A 23,834-nucleotide genomic window follows, 5' to 3' on the forward strand; every position below is an offset into this window, starting at 1 on the left:
TGCAACTCAGACAAGACCATAACTGTACTAGATAAAAATACTTATAAAATACTCAGCATCCCTTCTATACTGGAAAATAGACTGGGTCAGGGACAATTATAACCAGGTCCCCGACACAGTTCATAGTTGTAGTGTAAACAGGACACTGGTTTTTACAGGATATAGTTCTATTTTAAAGGAACTCTAAAATACAATATACACTGGTCAGTAAATGGGTTTGTAGCACAGTTCATACTGGTCAGGGAAATCGTGGCCCTTTCTCCACTACAAAACAGCCATCTTTCACATACTTGTAATCTAGCCATATTATAATATAGTTGTTTCTTGCTTGTGTGAACATAAAACCAAACCCATGACACAGCCACATCAGGAAACCACCTTTGAGGGTTAAAATACATATATAATGTGTTGTTTTGCTGTCCACAAAGACATGAAAACCATAACACAGCTGGGGTACAAGCATGTTTTTCAAGCATGATTATACATGCCAGTTTCTCTAGTGTAGAGTTGGCAATGTTGTAGCAGCAGCCATGGTTAACCCTAGTTTAGGGTTTTTAGGAAGTTGCTAACAGGGCTTCCCCAACCAATATAAGGGCCTCCTCAATTTTTGTTTTCTAATCTGGTCCTTTCCCAATGTCTATATGTCAGACCATTTGCAAAGGCTAGAGATAGCAGAGACAAGACAGCTTCAACACTACTGGGCATCACACCAAGGACTCAAGGAACAATTTATCCTGGAGTGCTGAAATTTCATTAGGCAAGCTGAACAGATGTGGTGGGGTAGGGTGGGAGGAATTACCACAGCCCATCAGTATGCAGAACAATTTAATAAGAGATTAAACACAGAGCTCTTTCACTGTGAGTGAAACAAAAAAATACAGTCTTAAAAAAATAAATATGGGTATTTCAAACTGCTGACTTGTTTTACACAGTATGTATGTCTGTGAAGGAGCATATGAATACCCTGGCTATGTGAAACCACTACCTGCTGTTATTTCTTTACAGAACATCCCCTGTCCTGCCCCTGCTGTAGCTTAGTGCCAATGATTCTTCAAATCAATATAAAAGAGTTCAGATTTCATTAGATACAATCATTGCTGTGCTGAGGTTGCTCTTCTCTGTAATTTGCACATCACAGTTACACAGTACAGTACAATGTTCTCACTCATTTATACCTCTGGCTTGTTCATAAGAAAACCACATATATGGGTGTGGTGGGGAGAGATTCTCAGAGTTACAGGACCTCAGAACTTGCCCTGTTTTATCCAGAGGTCTTTATTAGCTGCACCAGCAGCTGCTGAGCAAAAAATAGTAAAAAGTCCTGAGACAACAGAATGTCAAAACCCCCACCCTCAAACAGACAGGCAGCATCTTCATTCTCATGACATCTTGAGTTGTGGGCGTTGATAATGTTAACTCTCAGTCTCATCACTCTTGGTCTTGTTCAGGTGATCAAAGCTTCTCTGAAGCATAGAAAGGGAGCTCTTCAGCTGTGGAGATACAACCCCCAGTCCCCCAAAAGGATATAAATTATGCTGCTGCAAGGATAAGATGTAAATGTTTTATTTTTACATTCAGAATAATTCCCTCCCACCCTTTCATATTAACAGTAGTTTGCCCTAAATCATTTATATTACAGCTGCTAAGCAAGCACAGTACTCAGCATAGACTGTCATTTCTACGTAGTTACAGAGCTGTCCTAAGTTCTGTTACCCTGCTGGACTATGCTGCAGTAGCACTGGCTACATTGCAAGAAAGAAACCATCACATTGTCATTTTTAACCTAGTTGCTGCACATGGCAAATACTGAAAGGAACACGGCAACAAGATGTGCCCTGTAATAGAGGCATGATGCCTTCAGTGTGCTTTAAGGCACAAGGGCGAAGGCAGAAAACTGCCAGCACGCAGAAAGGGCACAATATTATAGCAATTTAAAGTGTACCTTGACTTGCACAGGAAAAAAGTGGAGGGTGATTTTTTTTTTTTTTTTTTTTTTTAAGATAGGAAATGTGAAATTCTCACTCAATATATTTCAATATCTAATTTTCTATGTTCTTTAAAAATACCATTTTAGCTATTTGGAATTAACTACTGTCAGAATGGTAGGAAGTTAGGAAAGAGGAGAGTCAGAGTCAGAAAGATAAGAAAAAAAAATATGGGGAATCCGCTTCTACTTTATGAGATTTCCATCACTCATTGATAGAGATACTTTTGTAACTGTGCTAGAAGTGGTTAATATCAGAGCAGCAGCAATTTATGGGCAGGGTACACCTGTGAACAGGGAAGAACAAAAACTACCATTGTCTCGTGATTTTCCTTGGGAGCATGGGGAAAGGTTGATTAAGCAGCTGACAGGCAGGAGTAGCTTGGAGCTCCTCCACAGTTTCTGTACCCAAACAGACTCTTCTATCCCATTTCTATGATTTATAAATAATTAAGTTTAAAAGGTTAATAGGCTAAAAAGTAAAAAAATAAAATCAGTCAATTTTGCAATCTTTCATTTGCTAAGCCATGGCTTCTCAATCCAGCGGTCTGCACCCTCCTTGTTTTTATAGCTCAATGGAAGTGGGGCGGGTCCCCAAACTTTTTCTTGTTACAATATAGGGCCATGGTATGGAAAAGTTTGAAAACCACACAGGGCCGCCCAGAGGATTCAGGGGGCCTGGGGCAAAGCGCGGGAGCTGCGGCGCTTGTACAGACCCGACGGCCGTCCGGGTCTTTGGCGGCATTTCAGCAGCAGGGGGCCCTTCAGTCGCTCCGTGTTTTTGGGAGCACTGAAGGGCCCTCTGCCGCCGAAGACCTGGACTGCTGCCAGGCCAGGGCTCGCGGGGTCCCTGCGGGGCCCAGGGCAAATTGCCCCACTTGTCTCCTCCCCCCCCGAGCGGCCCTGAAACCACAGCGTTAAGCAACTGGAGGAGCCTGGAAAGGAGGAAGGACGAAAGGAATGATCCCACAAATATCTGCTCTCCCTCAAACACCCTCTAACAGATATTTTAAAAATGTGGAGTTTTTAATATAAATACTGAAATGGAGACAGAGCCAAATATCTGCACACTGATGCCACTGCAGGTGAAGCCAGCTCATCTTCACCTGTTGCCATCTTACATACACATAGAGCAAGAGGGATGACCAAATAAAAGCCTTTGGCACCCTGCACAAAAAAAATCCTCAGAGGAAATTGAGCAATTGCCCAGTGCTCTTAGAAATAAGAGAATGGAGCCATTCAAAAGCAATCCTATCTTAACTTTTCCTGGGTTCACAAATGCACCAAAGCCACCTCATAACCAACATCAAAGGTATTTGATAGATGTAAAAGGATCAGCACGGACACTTGCTCTTTGTCCATTGCAAAGGGGAGATCACAAAATAGTAGAAACGTAGGACTGGAAGGGACCTTGAGAAGTCATCAAGTCCATTCCCCTGCTCTGAGCTAAGACCAGGTAAACCTAGACCATCACTGACAGCTGCTGTTCCAACCTGTTCTTAAAACCTCCAATGATGGGGATTCCACAACCTCCCTTGGAAGCCTACTATAGAGCTTAACTACCCTTTATAGTTTGAAAGCTTTCCCTAATAGCTAACCAAAATTTCCCTTGCTGCAGGTTAGGTTCATTACTTCTTGCCCAACCTTCAGTGGATATGGAGAACAGCTGATTCCTGTCCTCTTTATAACAGCCCATAGCATATTTGAAGACTGTTATAAGGTCCCCCCTTTGGGTTTCTTTTTTCAAGACTAAAACAAAACAAAAAACTAAGCATATTTAACCTTTCCTAGTAGATCATGTGTTCTAAACTTTTTATCATTTTTGTTGCTTCCTCTGGACTCTTTCCAATTTGTCCACATCTTTCTTAAAGTGTGGCACCCAGAATTGGACAGAGTACTCCAGCTGAGGCCTCACCAGTAGAGCAGAACAATTACCTCCTGTGTTTTACACACAACTCCTGTTTCTACACCTCAGAATTATATTAGCCTTTTTCACAACTGTATCTGAGGTCCTGTCCACACTGTGGCTTGTAACAGTGTTTGAAACCATTGCCAAACAAGCGTATAGCCAACAGCCTCATTTATGATAATCTACCAGCAAGACCAACGCAGTCTCTCTACTATATTCAAGCTTAAAATGAAACTGACAACAGTCAAGGAAATCTGTGGTCTCCAGATAACACCAGAGTTGCCTCACCAAAACTTTCACCAAAACAAGGGAGCAAAGTTAGAAACAAAGATGTCATTGGAAAGGATTATCCATATCAAGAGGGGGGTTCTTAAGTGTTGGCCTAAATCACCAGTTTGTGAGATGCTGGTGCCTTTCCTGCCTGATGGTCTCCCACCAACAAGTGGACCAAATATTCTTCCACTAGGATTTGTAGTTCAAAGCCCCCGGGGCATCCTAGAACTTCACTGAGCAAGACAAGCTGAGTTTCAGCCTGAGAAGACTTCTTGTTTGTCTCCACTCCTGCATTGATTGCTCTCGGAAAGGCAGCCAATCCAATCTGAATCCAATTATCTTGAGGTAGCCAGATAACCCCTCACAACATGAAATTTTCCACTGTGTATCCAAGTCCACTCTTCTTACAAACACCTTTCATTTGGAAACAACTTGAAATCCAGTGGCTGTATGATACTTCCTGCCAGGACTTTATCGCTAGGCCATACTAGGATAGAAGCAAACTCAAATATACCTGCCTACGTTCCCTTTTTAAGCATTTTAGTATGATATGCCTCAAGCTCCTGGATTCCCAGAGTTATCTATGCTGGCAGATGATTTCTGCCTTAGCACAGGGTGATCCAAGGAAGCAGAACTATACATTATGGGAGAAAAAAAATTTAAAGGAAAATTTAGACAATGAAATTTTGCCATTTGTTAGATCTACCAGGCTGTGGAACAGTCTCCTAAGAATAGTGTTGAAGCCCATTCGTAGGAAGCTGAACTAAGCAAACCAATGGGCACGTTCTCTAGGGAAGAATCCACCACTGGCAGGAGGAGGGACTAAATTATTCAATAGATGTGCTCTGCTTCTAATTTTTATGATTCTTCAAAGTGCAATGAATATATCAAATCAATGTTTTTTTTTCTATTTCTTCTTCTGCTTGGCCAGTGCTCTAGGCAAACAGAAATACAGAGTGCTCAGGAAACAGGCAATTTGTATAGAAAGACAAATGAAGCCCGGCAAAAGAAAAGGAGCAAAGCCTGAAAATGTTGCCACTTTCTTTACACACCGTGCTGCAGCTTTATTCTTCCTGAAGACAGGCAGCCACAGACCGACTCATTTATTTCACAGAGCAAGACACTTTTTAAAGGGGATTTTAAAACTTTTGAAAAATGACCTCTATGTTTTGTTTCCTCACTGCTACCTCAGAAGCAACAAAAGCCTGTGTGGGGAGGAAGCCTACCTGTTCAAGCATTGCAATAGAGTCTTGCAGCACTCCCTTCACCTGCTGAACCTGTTCCTTGTCACGCTGAGGGATATCCTCTCTGGACACCATGTCTGGGGCTAAGCTGAAAAGGGAACATGATGAGAAACATCAATACCATGGAATAAATAGCTGTACATCCATACGCAGCAAGCACTGGTCTCTGCCTGCACTCATTAGCACTTTTCAAGCCAGGACCACATTAAGACTGTGTACAGTTACATTTGAAACTATGTTACCTCTTTCTTAGAGATGTTGCCTTAGTGCAATTATATACACCGGACACTAAGAGGGAACATGCATGTAATTAAACTGAATTCCTCAGGCTTCTAAACAGGAGTAAATTCCTCCATATGAAGTTGAAGTGATCTAGTTCTTCTACCAATCTTATATTGCAAAGGTCTGTCCTAACACAAATTAGCAGGATTGTCATTCTCTGTCCCTGCTAAAGATTAGGTTAGATTTTGAAACTCTGTCTTTCACTGCTATGTCCAACAGAGGTGAAGCAAGACCGGTGTCAAGGTCTGCATTAAACAAATGGAAGAGGGGTAGCCAAAGGCATCATAAAGTCATGAACATATCAGCCCTCCCAATAAAATCCTTTAAATATAGAGATACCAGTTTCCAAATTGTCTCCTCCAAGTCAGATACACAAACCTGGTTCTTGAGAATCTCAAGTCCGTTTGCAAACATTGTAATGCATTTAATTGGATAACGTGAACAGTGTTTGAAGATGTAAAGCACAACAGAACTGCTAAGTGTTAAATTACACCACATTCCAAAACTGGTCACTTCATCCTTTTAAAAAGTGAGCGGGACATGAACTTTGAGACATTTGTACCTTGCAGGGATCAGCAGAAAGGAGGAGGCTGTAATTAAGTGTAGATCTCCATGAGACAAGATGGAGAAATACAGCAGGGTAGACTGTGCAGAAAGGGGCAGGCTAATCCTAAAATGTCTTGGAGAGGGAGAAAGCCAGTGGTGCAATGTGAAGCCATTTGCTGGACAGCAGTGTCAACTGTAAAATGGCTACAGGTCACAAAAGTATTTAAAAATTTGCCTCCTGAAATTTGCTTGTTATGAGTCCAGTCCAAGTTATCAGGTTCTTATATCTGGATGAAGACGAGGAAGAATTCAGTCAGAAATTCACTCACTTTAAAGACTTCTCATCCTGAAGGTGGACCCGGTAAAATGACTGAGCTGCACGCTCTATCTTTGATAGTTTAAGGAAGAGAGTCACATTCAGCAAAACCAAGAGCAGCAAACTGTATAAAGAAAATCAGACTGGTTTAATCATTGCTTATCATTTTGCTTCTGCAGCATTACTAGGGCCATGATGGCCAGAATGAGTAATGTTCTATCCTCTCTGAACAAACCCTCAGGAAAGAACCTGAGAAAGCAACATGCGGGAATTTGAAGTATCAAGAGTATCTGAGTGGGATATATTAGGCTGTGAAATAGTCTTTCAAAGGAAGTGGTGGAAGTCTCATCCTTTGACATTTTTAAGACTAGAGTGGATGAATACTAGAAAATGTAGCGTACGAACAATCATGAATTAGCAGTAGCAGCAGACTAGTTCAACCACTCAGCTTTTTCATTCTACATACCATGCAGTAATTGAGCTCCTCCCCTGGAGTCTTCCTCCCATTCCCCTGGCTGCTGGGATCGCAGGGTGACCACCCTAATCCCTTGCCCCTAAGGCCAGCCCTGATTAGGACCCCACCCCACTGTGCTAGTGCCATGTAAACACAAAGAAAGAGAGAGTCCCCTTACAATCTAAGAATGATGAGCAACAAAGGGTTTTACTCTGAAGACTACTAAAGACGACTCCACTAGTGGCCCATATACCATAGGCTTGAGAAGCACTGGACTGCATGAATAGCCTTTTCCTGCTTCCATATAGGTGTAAATAAAATTAGCTCTCAGACATCAGTCAAATTGTGGTTTAACATCAGTGAGTACTTACAAGATGCTCATTACCACAATGATGGCTGTGGTCTTCCTTGCAGCATCCCTTTTCCTTCCTGTAGGGCATGGAAAAGATCAGGTTAGAAATGCTCAACATTAACTCTCCTAAATAGGAGTCTACAATGCACAACAAGTGGTGGATTAGATGGCAGCCCCAATGGACAGACACACCAGCTGTGTGCAGTTTGGGATGCCCATTTATGCACATAACAGAAACTATTTCTCTATCCATCCCAATGGAGGAATCAGCTGGAGAATCAAGTTTACATGTCCATCTCTTATGCTAATGCAAAGCAGTGCTGTGAAGTATGTTCCTGAGTTTGGCCTGTTCTACACTTAAAACTTAGATTGACCGAGCTATGTTGCTCAGGAGTGTGAAAAATTCATGCCCCTCAGAAACATAGTTACGCTACACTAAACCTTGGTGCAGACACTGCTAGGTCGGCACAAGAATTTTTCCATCGACCTAGCTACTGCCTCTTGAGTGGGTGGATTTACTAGAATGACAGAAAAACCCCTTCTGTAACTGTAGCAAGTGTCTACTCTACAGCAGCACAGCTGCAGCTTGGCTGTGTAGACATACCCTTAGACAAACCAGCTCCCAGTGGGTACTCACTTCCACATGCCTACCCGATCACATTGCCAATGCCGCACACCAATAACCATTCCAGTCTCTTTTCTTGTCTATCGCACCAAAAATCAACCTGGTTTCAGTAATTATCATCCTGCAGAAAACACTTTAAATTCAACGGAGTGCAAAACCGCTCCCCGTTGGACACCTTTGGGAATCTGATATTGGCATACGGCAGGATGAAGTGTACATTTCCTCTCAAACTGAAAGAATGTCACCCACCACCACTGACTGGTTAACCTAGAATTGTGTAAGTTACCTGATCTCCTACAATAGTTCCTAACATTGAGATTTTCTGGCCTGGCAAAGGGACATACATTCAGGCTGCCACATGCAAGGAGACAAAAGTACTTGCCTGGAAAGCTGGAGCAGTGGTGGCAGATTAGGAATGTGGGAATTAACACAATTACATATGCTATTAACCCAAGCTCACTCTGGTATTCTCAAGGGCTTTTTTCCTGGTTTGAAGTCTGTGTTCTCAGTTCAGTGGTTACTATTTAAGTTGTTTCATATAAGTCAGAGTTCTCTGGCACTCAGTGCACAAATGTTCCTCTTCTCTTTCAAAGTAGTTACTGTACACCATGACTGATTACAAGTCAATCTGTCATGTCTAGTGGTAGGAAGGGGCAACAGTGCTAGATCAGCTTCGGTGCCCAGAAACGACGGAAGCAGCCAGGAGATTGAAAAAGAAGTCAATTAATTAAAAATACAAAACAACAAGAAGATTTAGGATGATGAGTCCAGAGGGCAACTGTAATATTGGAACCATTTCAAGGACTGCATTCAATTACCTGTGTAGTTAAAGTCCAAAAATTAAATGCTCTGGGATTTTGTGTAAGTTCTTAAAATCAGGTTGCATTGCTCTTCCTGTGCAAGCTTTGTGCTGGGTTTAGAGTTACCTTGGAGCAGAATACATTATAGATTGCACTTGAGTTCAGCAGATGCTTGTCACTACAAAGAGGATCAGACATGCTCCAGATCCTGTATAGCCAAGCTTTAGTAATATAAAATAAACATTAACTATTAATCCAGCTGTCTTTACCTAACTGGGTCTAACCAATACACATCGTGGCATCACATTTGTTCTGTCTTATTAATTAAACACCCTCTCTAACACACACGTTTGGACAAGCAGCTGAAATAGAAAAGATGCTGCTATACCCACCTACTATGTTGCCCTGGGCCTCTAGTCCCATGTTCCCAGAAGAGTGCTGTGAAGAACGCTTAGGAAGCAGCTCTGCCACATTCCGGTGTAAATGCCGTCGTCGTCTTCTTAGGGCAATAAGTTTCCCAGGATCTTCTATAGATTGGTTTATTGCATATTCTTCCACTAGCAGATCTGATTCTACAGTTGAAAATAAGTATTTATTTTTCCCTTCGCTTTTCAAATGGAAAGTTCACATTATCTGGCTATGATAGAGACAATACTAGGCAAGGCACACAAATCAATAGAGGCTGTTGTCTTCTAGAAAATATATATGATACATAAGAGATTCCTTAAACTGTGTACCATCGACTTGTACTAACATCATTACACTCGATACTTTACAGGTATGAAATATATACTTTTCCAGCACAGTACAGCTTAATGTATTTGCTAAGCACTGTTGCTTTCTTTCTCATAGTTACAACCAAGGAAGCACGTTGATTTAAATGGGAAATCAAATTAATGGATTTTTTTTGTATCCTCACACCTCCTTCTTGGGAGCTGACCCCCATCCCCAGGGCACAAGACTATTGATTGCTAAGAGGAAAATTTTTGTAGGAGCCCTTTGATAACATACTGGAAGCACAATACAGTGGCACCCCAGAGTTAGCAGTATATTGACCTAGGGGATCCTTTGACTTGAAGGAGACACAAAGAGAATCTCACACTTTGTACATTTATTTCTAGGAGAATCAGTTTCATGACCACTAAAATTTACCAGATCCAACCACAAAAAAGATTTCACCCTGTTACTACAAAAAGTAAATCCTCACCAAGTTGTTTGAAATTCTCCTCTATCCCGCTCCAGGTGTTCTTCTCAATTAGAGACTTGATGAGGCCCCATGGCTGCTTTTTGTATTTCACATCTGTGGAAAGCCTGCAACAGCACAGAATGGAATGGTAAAGTGAACGATAAATGTTAAAGTTAGTGGCTGTCTATAATCCAAAACAGTCACTATTATAAATAGGTAAGACATTGTCAGTTGGCAGCACTCACACTGAAAAGGTGGGGATTAGACATGGATAAAGAAAAACTGTAAACTGCCTTGCAGCTAGAGCTCTGTGGGAACTTGAATTTCCATTTCACAGGACATTCCACAATTTCAAAATTTGCTTTAGTTCCCAATCGCAATTTATAATGTTTCATTTCGACTTTGACTTTTTTTAATACACACCTCTACCGCACTATAATGCGACCCGATATAACAAGGGTTCGCATATAGCGCGGTAGCAGCAGGGCTCCAGCGGTGCTTTAAAGGGTCCGGGGCCCCAGGCCCTTTAAATCACCACTGGAGCTCTGCTGCCCCTACCCCGGGGCCGTGGCAGCAGGGCTCCATCGGCGATTTAAAGGGCCTGGGGCTCCCCGCAGCGGAGCCCGGAGCTCTTTAAATCACCGTAGGAGCCCTGCCGCCCCTACCCCAATATAACGGGGTTTCAGCTATAACGCGGTAGGGATTTTTGGCTCCCCACAGGGAGAGGTGTAATTTAAAATAAATTTCAAAACAAAAAAAAGTTAAAATGTTCCTTTCTGAAAATGTCAAAATGGAATGTTTTTGACCTTATCAAAATGCTTTTTTCTTCCCCAATTGTTTTAAACAGACTTTTGTTGAAATTAACACGTTCCCTTGGGAAGTTTCTGGTTTGATGAAACAGAATTTTCCAACAGAAGAAACTTTATCAGAAATTTTTCTACCAGCTCTAATTATAGCTACAAATGGTGTTACATGCTGTATTTGCTATCGTCCAACACATACACTCTACATGCATTGCTTGTATATCCCTCTCCCCTTGAGATGTTATGATCACCATACATCTGTATAAAGAGGACCAGAGGGGTCTCCCTTCAGAGCCAGTCAATGCTGCTTCGTAGGCCAGGTTTACACTACAGACCTATATCAATATAATTGTATTGCTCAGGAGTGGGAAAAATCCACTCCCCTGAGTGATGTAGTTATACCGACCTAACCCCTTATATAGAGAGCATATGTTGATGGGAGAGCTTCTCCCAGACATAGCTACTGCCTCTCAGGGTGGTGAATTAACTATGCTAACAGAAGAAGCTCCCCTGTTCGTGTACTAGTGTCTTCACTAAAGTGCTGCAGTTGCGCTGCTGTAGCACTGTACATGAAGACAAGTCCTTACATTAGCTAGAAAGCTTGCTCAAGGCATTCAGTTTTCCCCAGGCAGAGAGTTCACCTGTTTCCCTTCATACTCCCAGTGCCAAAGATCCCAGCCTAAAATCATACCCAGGTTTCCCACACAGCAGTGTTGAGCATTAACTGCTACTAAACCTATTCTCTTACACAGTGTGCTTCAGCTCCAAAAAGTGACTATAAAAATGGTATTAGGAGGGTTCATGTTCATTATCTCTCAGTGTTTTTCACATCAAATGTGCTCAGTTTACAAGATGATTTTCATGACACCCAAGTCTGCAAAGTCAGCTTGGGATCTGAGATTCAAGCTGGTTTCTCTTTCTCTTGAGCACCATCACCACTAGTAGAGGTGGTGCAGGCCAAATTCCACTTTCACTTACACCTGGGCAATTTAATAGCTTCAAGTTATGCCTTTGGCAATGACAACTGTGCAGGAGCATGCACAGGTGTAATTTGTTGGTACTTGGTAAACAATTTCATGTAGCGTTCCCAAGGAGGAGTACAACCCAGCTCATTCTCTTGAAACTATGTTGGCTGTGCAGGTCACAAGAGTAAAACCTTATTTTTGTCACTAAAAGCCACCAGAGCTGACTAATACTTGCAGGAAACACATACAATGAATAAGAAGGGGCCATTTTTACGTATTTCTCACAATGGAACCACACTTCAAGGGAAGAAATTTGTGCAAAGAAATTCAACTTTCCCATGATGTAGGCACCTCTTTTAGTAAACACACCTCAGTGCATACAACATGGCTCTCCCGCCCCACCTGCTGCACACCACTCTGGCTCACCGTAATCTGCATTTCTGATTGGATGTGCGGGTGATGAAGTATCTGTTCACAGTGTAGAAGTAATCATGGTATGGGACATCATGTGTCAGCACCTCTGCATCTACCCAGTAAGACTGACCTTTCTGGCTCAGTTTATTCAGGATCTACCCATAAAAAAAGAAGGGGAAAAAGACATTTTAAATACACAGTCTCAGTTCTCTTTCCTTCAGTCTTTGGGTTCATCATGCCAGCAAAACTACCACCTAAAAGCTACTGGCAGTAGGGAAAGAATCTGAAAGAGTTTGCGAAAATGAGACAGGTGGAGAACTCATGATGGTCACAGATAGGGGTCGGGGCTTGGCAACCACTGTCCTTCCCACATTGCCAAATGGGAGAAGGCTCCTAGTTAGCTCCCAGCAGGACAGGATGATTTTGGTATGAAAGAGGAGGAGAACCACTGGTCTAAAACTCTCAGCATGGGCCTGGGGGCCAGGAACTCCTGAGTTCTAGTCCTGGCTCTGCCTCTATCTCACTGTGTGATCTTTGAATAGTCATTTCACTTGACTGTGTCTTAGTTTCCTTGTCTACAAAATAAGGCTCACACTTACTCCCGCAAGGACTGTGGGGAAGAAGTGAGGTTTACGAACCTCTGTGAAGATGAAACGCACTACATAAGTGTTTATTAAAGATGAGGAGGGCAGCTGACCATCATCACAAATGACACATTTAACTGCTGAGCCACATTCAAACTCCTAAACTCTGCTGTGTGGTCATCACTGTAGCAGATACTGAAGTGAGAGTTTCTCTTATTTTGGCACACATTGTGAATGCACACAGTACCTGCTTTTCTGTTGCAGTTGTGTACTTCCCAGCGAGCGGATTGTTAATCATTATAGTGTAGGTGAGGGTCCTCAACTGATTGCCACTGCCGTCCATATTCCAAGGGGTCGATACAGCATCTAGTCACAAAATGTATAATTATTAATGTCCAACAATTTACAGGGAGCGGTCTCAATCCTTAACTTGGTTGAAAGTGGTTTCACAGTGAACAGGTTAAAGGTCTGCTCCTCTCCTTCGTGAGTTCCTGTATGTTTACTATGTAACGCAATGTAGAATCAGCTCATGTTACTCACTGAGGGATGCCAGAGAGCCTGATTCTCCCTTGCTTTGCACATCTTGTGTCATCATTCACACCTGTGAAATGTCACATCCGAAGAAGTGGGCTGTAGTCCACGAAAGCTTATGCTCTAATAAATTTGTTAGTCTCTAAGGTGCCACAAGTACTCCTGTTCTTCCTTTTGCGGATACAGACTAACACGGCTGTTACTCTGAAACCTGTTAAATGTCAGTGACTGCAAAACACCATCACTCTGATTGGAGACCATTTCACACCAACTCTGAATAGGTGTAAACAAGAACACAAAGGTAAGGAAATGGAGAATGGGGCCTGAGTGTTTAGAGGTCAGAATTCGGAAGTGTGTTGGAGGAGGAGGAGGGAATACCTCCACACACACACGGTCTTGTCACTTTCTGCTTGTAACTCCTTTCTTGCTTTTGGACATAGGAGTTTTCCAGTGGAAAGGCCAGCCTGGAACCAATCCAGATGGTTGGTAATTTACAGGAATAGGGAAAAGTGACAGAAACACTGACCAGTATTTCTGGACTCTCATGTCTGCTAGATGCTAGAAGAGCAGAATAGACCATGGGAAAAATTAAAGAAAGGCTTTAAATGAAAAGCTACACTGTGTTCCATCTGCCTAGGATGGAGGTTATAAAGTTCATTAGCATTAGTGAGATAGCTCTTGCTGATTTGCCTTAAAATCTGACACTGAACAAATATTACTCTCTTTTGGACTTTATCTTCTGTTTCTATGATCTCAATAAATAAAATTTACTTGCCCAGAAAATTAAAGCCTGTGAGTGTTAATTTAGGAGGATGCAATGATTTATTCTACGTGCAAACTGTATGAACTTTACTATTACTTGAATATAACATGATTTAAAAAAAAAAAAAAACTATTGAGCCAATACCCTAATCAATAAAGCAGAGACTTTAAATAATTTAATATGTGATTGATTTTAATGTTGTAACATTAATATGTACTGTGAAGGTTCTACTCTGAAAAGTGAATGTAAAGAGGGTATTGTTTCTGTGTTCATTGTCTCAATAACTCCAGAACAAGCACACTCATTTTATAAATAAAAAATGTTTTTCTGACAGTCCTGAACACACACCCTCCTCTCTAAAAGTCAAGCTCATTTTTTTTTTTGACTCTTGTATAAGCATTATTATTTTACAGCACCAAAAACATGCTAGACAAAGTGCAGCACAGATAGAAAGATATGGTCCTTGCTCCAAAGAAATTAAGATTTGATGTTATCTAGGACATAATGAGTGGAGTTAAAACAATAAAGAGGGTGTGGGGTGAGGACACACATAGGTTATAGTGATAAAATCCATGAAGTTAATCAATCTAATCTTGTACACACCTTGGTAGTTCAGTTAGATTTCTTTTCATTTTGAAGAAGAAAGATTTTGTAAAAAAGATCCTGCCATTATTACTCCTGGCCAACCCTATTACCGTCACATTCTTCCCTCAGTTACACTTGTGCTAGCTGTTGTCAGTGAGGTAGTATAGATGTAACTGATTAGTCCTGTCACTGGAACATAGCTAGCAATTCTGATGCTGATGTAGTAGGTAGAAGAGACTCCAGCTCATTGTCCTAGAGCTGAACTTGGCAAAAAGAAGTAAAAGTGTAAACACTTATTACTTCGGTCAAAGCTTTGAGTCTTAACACACACAGGGAGAAGGAAAGGGCCAGGTTTACGTAGTCATTTTCAAAGCAGAACCTTATCTTTAAAAGCAGGTTTAATTCCCCCTTTATGGGCAGAATCTGCTGAGCTTTGGTTATTCATCTCCGACTACATTAACACTTCTCTCACCAAGATTGAGAATGTAATTTTTTCTAGCATAAATCTTTACATGAATTGAAAGGGGAAACTATATTACCTACTATATTCCTGGTGTTGAGAAATCTCTGCATGAAATGAGAATTGGTGAAAAGCATCTCAAACATCTTGTCTGCGCTGATATTGAAAACTCTATTAATAAAGAGTCTCCCGTGCAGGTCATTCTCAGGGACAGTCTCCTTGGCTGATAAGGAAATGGAGAGGAACAGGTTAAGGAAATGGATGGGACCCATCATCTGCCAACAGTAAAAAAGACATTTTAATGCTTGATCCTCTGTTGTGGCTCAACCAATAACCAAACATTAATCCACATGTCTCTTCCACTCCCACAATCCTAACAGCACAGTATTGACCATTATGAGACAGCCTAGAGCTGGTCTTTCAACCAGTCCCATCACCTGTCCTTTCACCAGTACTTTTCCATGTAGAAAGCCTCAGTTGGTGACAATCAGTCCCTTTCAGCAGCATCACTTACTCCTTCAATAACATGGTCCCTGTCAGGTTAAAAATCTTTCTTAAATGCGTTACCAGCCCTCCTAGACCCATCTGAGGGGATTAGAATAGAAGGAATACTATGTTATTGATTTACTTGTCACTATTTACTCTAGGCCAGCTATTTGCATTGTATACATCACTCAACCTAGACAATGTAGTCAGGGTGGTTTTCTAGTCCAGCTGGTTTTCAGCTTGCCATACTCTTGCAGGATGCTACAATGTTTGCTGTGTAAGTGCTGCAGGAAACTACTTGTAAAACATATTTCATTGGCTTTTTTTTTTTTTTTTTTTTAATTTGGAAAAAAATATTGCCCCTAACAAAAAATACCTTCCTCACCTACCATGTGTGTCTGTATGAAGGGCATATGCTCCCACCCTGTAATCCTGGGTCGGGCACTGGTACCTGCCCTACCCTCATCCCCCATTAACACAGAGCTGTGAGGAGATGCTTTCTCCTGCTCCCGCATCCACTGTCCTGCTGTCTCTATGGAGCCCCAGTGCTGCTCCACTGCGGAGTTTCATTCTTTAGCTACTGGGCTACTTGCTTTTGCCTTCACTCTTTGCTACCAGGCAGGAATGAGCTTTTGAGGTTTCAGATATGATAGCAGGGAGGGGGGGGGAGGAGGATGGTTTAAAGGGAGGCTGGTGTCCTTGGCAGCTCGTAATCTATTCTCTACCTCCCCTCCCCCATGCCCTCCCCCTGAGAATGCTTTCAGCCAGCTAGTATTCTAGTCCTGTATCTGTCCTATTCAAAACTTCCAGTTGTGATACGCAGACAAGTGACCCAAACAAAAATCACCTTTATGATACCATCACATTTGCACTTCTGGGGTCCCAAATTCAAAGTTGAATGCCCTATTTACATCCTAAACAGGAGACTAAAATAAGGTTTACATAAACACATGCACTTCTCTTCCTGTGATATGTTCTGATTACAAAATATGCTTTTCCAGTTGTAAGTACAGGGTAGACCAGAAGATCAAGATCATGTTTACAGAGATGCCCATTTAGCCAACCAATTCTGTAAAGCGATTACTCACTATGGTAAGAATTTTTCTGCACTGGAATACATTACAAGGAGCCAGGACGTCAGGGAGTGTTTACAGCCTACACAGTGACATTTTTCAGTGTTTACTCTGGGTAGAGTTCCACGTAAATGCCATCGGAGCCCGGACTCTGGGTGAGCTTTACATTTATCATGTTAGCTTATACAGCTTTAACATCTAACTCTAACCCGCTTCTTGCCTTTTGTACTGCCTATTTACCGTCCTCATAGAGAGAGAGCAAGCTTTATACAGTTTGGTATAAACATCCATTTTGAACAACCGGGTGCAAGCTGATCTACAGGGAGTCAGATACTTTATTTTAACATCTCCCAGAAAAAAAACCTACCTAAAATTTGTTGGTTTGTCTGGGTCTATTCACACAGCAGTGGGGGAGAAACACTTTTACATGTGATTATACAAACCCAGTAACTTTGTCAGAGATTTGGGGGCAGAAACAGTACCTCTAACTCACTAACTCTCTCTTTCTCTCACACACACACAGATAGATAGATCGAGACTATATTTATTAAAGGGACACTGTCAATGTAAAATGCTGGTTAGCGGTGATTAATTAAGGATGATATAGACCATTTGAGGATTCCTAACCAGCATAAGTAATATGAGTTGTTATGCACCAACAAATTTTAGGTAGGTTTTTTTTCTGCTCTTCCAGTCCTGGGCATGTCCTGTGCTGGACCATGTAGTGATAATTTGTCATAAGCACATACCCCGTATGTGGGCACCAAACTCATTTTACTAACATCCTGGATCAGGCTTTGAAATAAAGATTCTACAAGTGAAAAGTTAGTTTGCTAGCCTAATGTATCACTCTAGCTCCTCAGTTTTTAAGCCTGTAAGGCAAGAATATGGAGTGCAATTGCATGCATATTTTGGCCTGAACAGATTACATGAAAAATAAAAATTACATTGTATAACCAAAACCTAGCATAAACCCATCACCTCAAATGTCCTGGTTCAACTTGGAGACAACAGCCTGATTCTCTGGTACCCAGTACTTTATGTGGTCATTCACACCAGTGCAAAGTGAATATAAAATGCTACCACTTGGACTTGGTAGCATTTGCAATACTTTGCACCAATGTAAATGACAACAGACTCTGCTGGACAATGCGGAATCAGACCCATTACATTATAAGGTTTCCTATAAGGTTTGCTGCACAAAATTAAATAAATAAATTTAAAAAAAAGAATAAAAACCCCCTAATCCCTCATCTACAGGTTAGACAATTGGGAAGACATTCAAAATCTAATTGCTCTCCTTTCAACCAATGCCTCAGCTCAAATCCCATTAACTCCTAACAGCAGAACAAGAAACCCAAAATAATACATGCCAGAGCAATGAACTCTGAAGAAGCCAAACTGACAAGCCCAGGGCATATCAAACAAATGAGAAATTGATTTCTACTCCAATGGAAAAAAATATATCAGCCATACTGTATACACAGAGACACCTGGCAACCAGAAACAGCTGGGGTAAAGATAAGGAACCAAACAGATTTCCACTCCACTGGAAAAATATCACCAACGTTGTGCACAGAGAACAGAGCCCTTGAAACAACTGGACTCAAAATCATGGAAACCTCTTCACAGACAGGAGGGTGATAGAACGAATAAGCACAATTATGCAGGCCAGACATGCCACATTTTAGGATTGCACCAGTTATATTAGTCATGTTTGGGCTGATAACTCACATGATCGATCTCATCTCAAAAGTGATATTAATTTAAAATTTTGTGTATGATTTCTGAGTCAACACTGAAAGGAAAACCCTGTTTTCCCACTAATAAAAAGCTTCAATTTTTTTTTAAATTTTAGATAACTCAAATAGATTTTAAAACTTCAAAGCTATAAGCATTTGACATTTGTATACTAAACACAGAATATGCTTTTAACAACATTATAAACAATGTATTGAGATACACAGCTCCTGTTTCTCATGTGTACTGTGGATCTGGAAACACGCACACCCAAACAAATGCAACTGCACTTATTTCAGTCATCCCAAATTTCAAATGTGTGATCCCACCTACCTGTGAGAAAAATCAAACATTCAGTGCACTTACTTGGCTCTCACATCACACATTCAAGCAAACACTTGCGTAGAGACAGTTATATTCTCTCTTTCATCCCAACCCTCATTTTTAAAAGTGGAAATTAAATCCAAAAAAGATAATTAATACGTGTGTCTTAAGATTTTAAACAAAGAATTCAAGACACTTACAGCTGTCCCTCTGTTGTACATAGTTAAGTAACTGAAAAGACAGGCTAGTCTATTTTCTGTGTACCATCTTAGGGTTTTTTACTGCTGCCCGTCATGGTACCATGTGGGTGCCTTCCATGTAAAATTGCTAACAAAAAGTGAAGTCCCTGGAGTCATATGCAGTCTCTGGCACTTCTCCCTTTCTGAGGTAAACACCATTTGGGATTGGGGGTTTCATTTTTTATTAATTAGATTTTATTAATTTATTTTTGAGCTTTGTTGGGGTTTTTTGGTTACAAGGGAGTGTCAATATTGGGCAACCACAGTGATCTGGGTTATGTTCCTGACATTGTCACAGATGCATTGTGTGATCTTGGACAAATCTCTCCCTGCTCTCTGACTCAGTTCCTCTCCCCTCCCTCCCAGCCCACATCTTTACAATTGGGATAATTACTAGAATTAAATGGAAAACAGGCACTGTTCTCTGTGAAAATCAGAGAGAAAAATCCCCTTGTGAAAATGTTCCCATTGAAAAAGTTTCAAAAATGTGCGGAAACGCTTTCCCTCCCACATGCTTTCTTGTTGGGAAAAGCTGGAAAAGTCAAAAAGTGGGGAAACCCCCCAATTTCAAAACTCTAAAACTCCCCCTCCCCCCCAAAAAAATTGTCATTTCATAAACATTTTGGAAGATGAATTTCTGTAAAAAGATAAGGTTTTGTCAAAAGCTATATTTTCTGATGAAACCAAGTTTGGTCAGAAAATGTTCAAGCAGCTCTGACATATAATTTCCTCCTGGGGGATTGTAGAGTATTTTGAGATCCAGATTACAGTCATGTTACGGCTCTCAGTTGGATTTCTAAATGAGCAGCTATTTACCTTCTTCCTCGCTATCTGAGGCACTGCTCTTCTCCAGAAGATTCTCATTCTCGATCGGCTCCAGGGACTGTGCTGGGAGCCTGTGTCTCTCTAGCTTAACTGGTTTATTTTCTGAAGGCAACTGAGGGCTCCTCTTGTCCTGTTTCTCATTTTGGGATTCCTCCTGCTCAGACCCCTATGGGAAAAGCCATCAGCAAATGGTATAATTGACTGTAATAACCTTCATAAACATTTTATATACAACCTTAGTTAAAAAAAAAAGTTACAATTGACAAGTGTAAACAAACTAGCTGTCCAAATTCTATTTACCACTTACCTGGGGCAAGTACTGCCCCTAACACTGGACTGTGAAATTCCTTCTCTGGATCCAGCCTCCCTCATCTATTTATATAGCTCCGAGGCAGATTCTGCCAAATGGGAGCTTTCAGCTGAAATCAGTTCCTAGCCACTATTGCTGTGAAGATAACCTTTCAAGAGTGAAATGATGCAGCACCATTTGAGACACTCAAAGGTGTGAATTATCCTATCAATCCTATTGACTGACTGACTCCTCATGACTTGACTCTGAACCCGAACTATGGCACTTGTGGGGCCAGACTATTCTAGAAATTCAGGCAAGCAACTGCACACCTAACGAAATTCAATAAAGACAAATGCAAGGTACTACACTTAGAAAGGGGAGGGGGAATCAAATACACAGCTACAAGATGGGGAATAACTGACTAAGCAGTAGTATTGCAGGAAAGGATGTAGGGGTTATATAATAATAATAATAATAATAATAATAATGGAGATATTCCATCTCCTAGAACTGGAAGGGACCTTGAAAGGTCATCGAGTCCAGCCCCCTGCCTTCACTAGCAGGACCAAGTACCAATTTTGCCCCAGATCCCCAAGTGGCCCCCTCAAGGATTGAACTCACAACCCTGGGTTTAGCAGGCCAATGCTCAAACCACTGAGCTATCCCTCCCCCCCCAGCTAGGATCACAAATTAAACACGAGTTAACATGATTCAGTTTCAAAAAAGGCTAATATTCTAGAGAGTATTAACACAAGTGTCGTATGTAAGACACGGGAGTTTATTGTCATGGTCTACTCAGCACTGGTGAAGCCTCAGTTGGAGTATTGTGTCCAGGACTGTGATCAATTGTTCTCCATGTCCACTGAAAGTAGGACAAGAAGTAATGAGCTTAATCTGTGGCAAGGGAGATTTCGATTACACATTAGGGAAATCCTTCTAATTATAAGGATAGTTGAGTTCTGGAACAGGCTTCCAAGGGAGGTTGTGGAATCCCTGTCATTGGAGGTTTGAGAACAGGTTAGACAAATACCTGTCAGGGATGATCCTGTATCAGTGCAAGGGACTGGGCTAGATGACCTCTTGAGGTGCCTTCCAGTCCTACATTTCTATTGTTCTATCATTCTAATTTGCATACATTTATAGAGATTGGGCATGCAAATCTGCTAACTGCAAACAACACAGCCAAAGAAAGGGCAGGAATGGTGGTCCTCCTACTGGTATAGTTCCTACATAAGAGCCATATTCTATCCTCAGTCTCTGTGCAAACTTCTCACTATCTTCAGTGGGACATTGGTTGTGGATCAAGAGCACTATATGGCCTTAAACTTTGTAGCTCTGATGTGTGGCGCATAATGTGATCAAGCTCTCTTCCTACATGATTTTAACTCATCTGTCTTACCACCATATTGGAAGATTAATTCAGTACTGATTCATAAGGAAGAGCTCATCTACGTGAACCATCATCACAATTTTCTGTAGCACTCGAATGTTCCTTTGCGGTCTGTTATCAAAATGTAGACCTGACCTTACATATCTTGGGTGATTGAGAGATTCAAAAGTACAAAGCTGGATGGCTGAAAGGCATAAAAGCCAGCACTGAATTTGTGAAGTCAATATAAAAAGGCAAGGTATTTCCAACACCAAAATAAAGGGAAAATTGAATTACGGAAGCAAATTAATCAGATACTGGTATTGAATCGGAAGCAATTAGTGAATTCCATGCAACACAATGTAGTGCAAAGGAAGAAGTAGGACAATGGGAGGGGGGAAAAATAATTCAGTGCATCAGTATTTCAGCATCAAGATTCTCCAGTCTGGGTGAGGAGAGTGATGAAGCAGCCATTTGTGGCAAGCACTTTTTGTGCAGATAGCAGACAAAGGTCCTATCCATCTTTCCACACCTGATACAGATACAAGGAATTCTTATTCTGATGGTATTTTGACAGAGACCATGGATTTGAAGAAGACAGGGGAGTTTAAACCACCCAAGGCAACGGGTTAAGCATGACACTTCTGAGAAGAAAGCCCTTCCCAAGACATACTGGCCAACGAGAGATTTTTTTTATGCATGCATGACATATGCCTTATAAACCCAGATTTCTCGTACCTTTCAGCCATAACACCTAAGACAAGGGCTAAAGAGAAATATTAACTTTAAAAAACAACAACACCTGCCACTAAAAATCAAAAAGCAGTAGGAGGCACATACATAGTCTATTGGTTCCATGGATCCTCAAGAGGAGCTGAAAATGTACAGTGAGGGAGGTGGTGTCGTACATCTCTTTGAAACCCCAAATTTGGCACCAAGCTTGGCAAACCTTCTCCTAAGACTTTCTTGGTGCTACTAGTGCCTAGTAGAGTCCAAGAATGGGGATCAGTGCATGCAATTTTTGTCAAGGAGAACAGCACCATGAGTCTTGATGGCTGTGCACCAATTTCTGGCGGCAGGGAAAATTAGGCAACAGACTGGTGTATACTGTTAGATGCACTGTGCTTTAAAAGAAAACCACGACTGATGGTGCACACAAAGGCTGCACACTTTCTTTTAAAAAAAATTAGAGAGTTAATAAAAACAAAGTCCTAGTTTGTCAAGCAGAAACAAACATTAACTGTGGGATACAAAAGCCCTTGAAATGTTCTTGAGATTACATTATATCAACTATGAAAGTATTAGAATGTATCACTAAAGGTTAATCATAGTAAAACTGAAGACAGACTTGAATGCAGAGATGGCTGTTCAAGACCCTGGGGCAAGTCCTGTTTGCAGAGGTCTGACACTGCCCGCTCTCCCTCCCCCCAAAAACTCAAGTGGGATTTGTCATAAATGGTGATGAAGTTGCAATACTCTTCATTCTTCCTTGAATCTTTTGCCATGGGGCTTACTAGAACCAGGCTATACTTTCCGGACCTCTCTCACTGTGAGGATCAAGGAGCCGTCATGCTGTATGCTGATGGCCTATTTCCTTATGGCTACTGAAATATTTATTATTAAATAAACTCACATCATTGTGACCTGTCTGCAGGATGCATGTAGGATTCAGAAGACATGCATTGGATGGATTTATTAATGTAACTGGAAATACCACCTGGAATAATAATGGGAGCAAAAACACTCCATTCAAAAGCACAACCTGGCAAATATTTGCTGTATTTAAACAGCATTAAAGGTGGCCTGCAAAGGGTGGGAAATGCTGTACTTTTCCCTTGTTTTTCTTCTTTAGGAAGAATAAATAAGGCATGAAATATTTTTCCTCCTCCTGCAAGTTACTGGGCTCAGTACAGGGGTAACTGGGAGAAATTCTTCAGTCTGGGTTATGCTAGAGGCCAGACTTGATGATTACAGAGGACCCTTCTATTCTTAACATCTATGAAAACAATCACAATTGTCGGCGTCTTGTTTTTCTGAGATCTCCATGGATGACTCAAATGTGTAATGGGAGCTAAAATATACACCATACATATATCACATCACATTAGTTCCTATGATGTCAAAACCCTACCAGTTCTCCATAGGTTCTTCAGGAGCAGACAAGATCTGAATTTCTCATGTGAAAAAACAAGAAGAATCCTTCAGCCCTTTATTTTTTTAATTTTCTTTTGGGGAAAAAAGGTTCAGTCCTTCTTTATACATCAAAAAGCAGCAAAAATGGAACGAGTCAGTTTTTCCCCTTTTGCAGGTCACCTCAGGTCATCATGAGTTTTCATGGATTTACTAAGATATCTTATGGCAGCAATACTTTAATAACTACTGAAACTCTCTATTCATTCTGTAATCCTGA

The 23,834-nt window shown here is 41.2% G+C and overlaps 1 protein-coding gene across 8 annotated transcripts in view; it reads right to left on the minus strand.

Moving 5' to 3' along the window:
- Window positions 1-808: 808 nt before the first annotated feature.
- GRAMD1C (GRAM domain containing 1C) overlaps window positions 809-23,834 on the minus strand; it is a 77,598-nt gene continuing 54,572 nt past the window's right edge. For all 8 annotated transcript variants that reach the window (XM_054043867.1, XM_054043876.1, XM_054043886.1 and 5 more), the window contains 10 exons: window positions 19,755-19,929; window positions 15,156-15,299; window positions 12,985-13,103; window positions 12,166-12,308; window positions 9,993-10,096; window positions 9,178-9,357; window positions 7,380-7,437; window positions 6,568-6,678; window positions 5,393-5,498; window positions 809-1,490 (listed from right to left, as the gene is read on the minus strand). In XM_054043867.1, coding sequence (XP_053899842.1) covers window positions 1,413-1,490; window positions 5,393-5,498; window positions 6,568-6,678; window positions 7,380-7,437; window positions 9,178-9,357; window positions 9,993-10,096; window positions 12,166-12,308; window positions 12,985-13,103; window positions 15,156-15,299; window positions 19,755-19,929 — 1,218 coding nt within the window. In that variant the 3' untranslated portion in view covers window positions 809-1,412. The remainder of the gene's footprint in view (window positions 1,491-5,392; window positions 5,499-6,567; window positions 6,679-7,379; window positions 7,438-9,177; window positions 9,358-9,992; window positions 10,097-12,165; window positions 12,309-12,984; window positions 13,104-15,155; window positions 15,300-19,754; window positions 19,930-23,834) is intronic.

Source organism: Malaclemys terrapin, chromosome 1 (assembly GCF_027887155.1).
Source record: "Malaclemys terrapin pileata isolate rMalTer1 chromosome 1, rMalTer1.hap1, whole genome shotgun sequence".
Lineage (NCBI taxonomy): Eukaryota > Metazoa > Chordata > Testudines > Emydidae > Malaclemys > Malaclemys terrapin.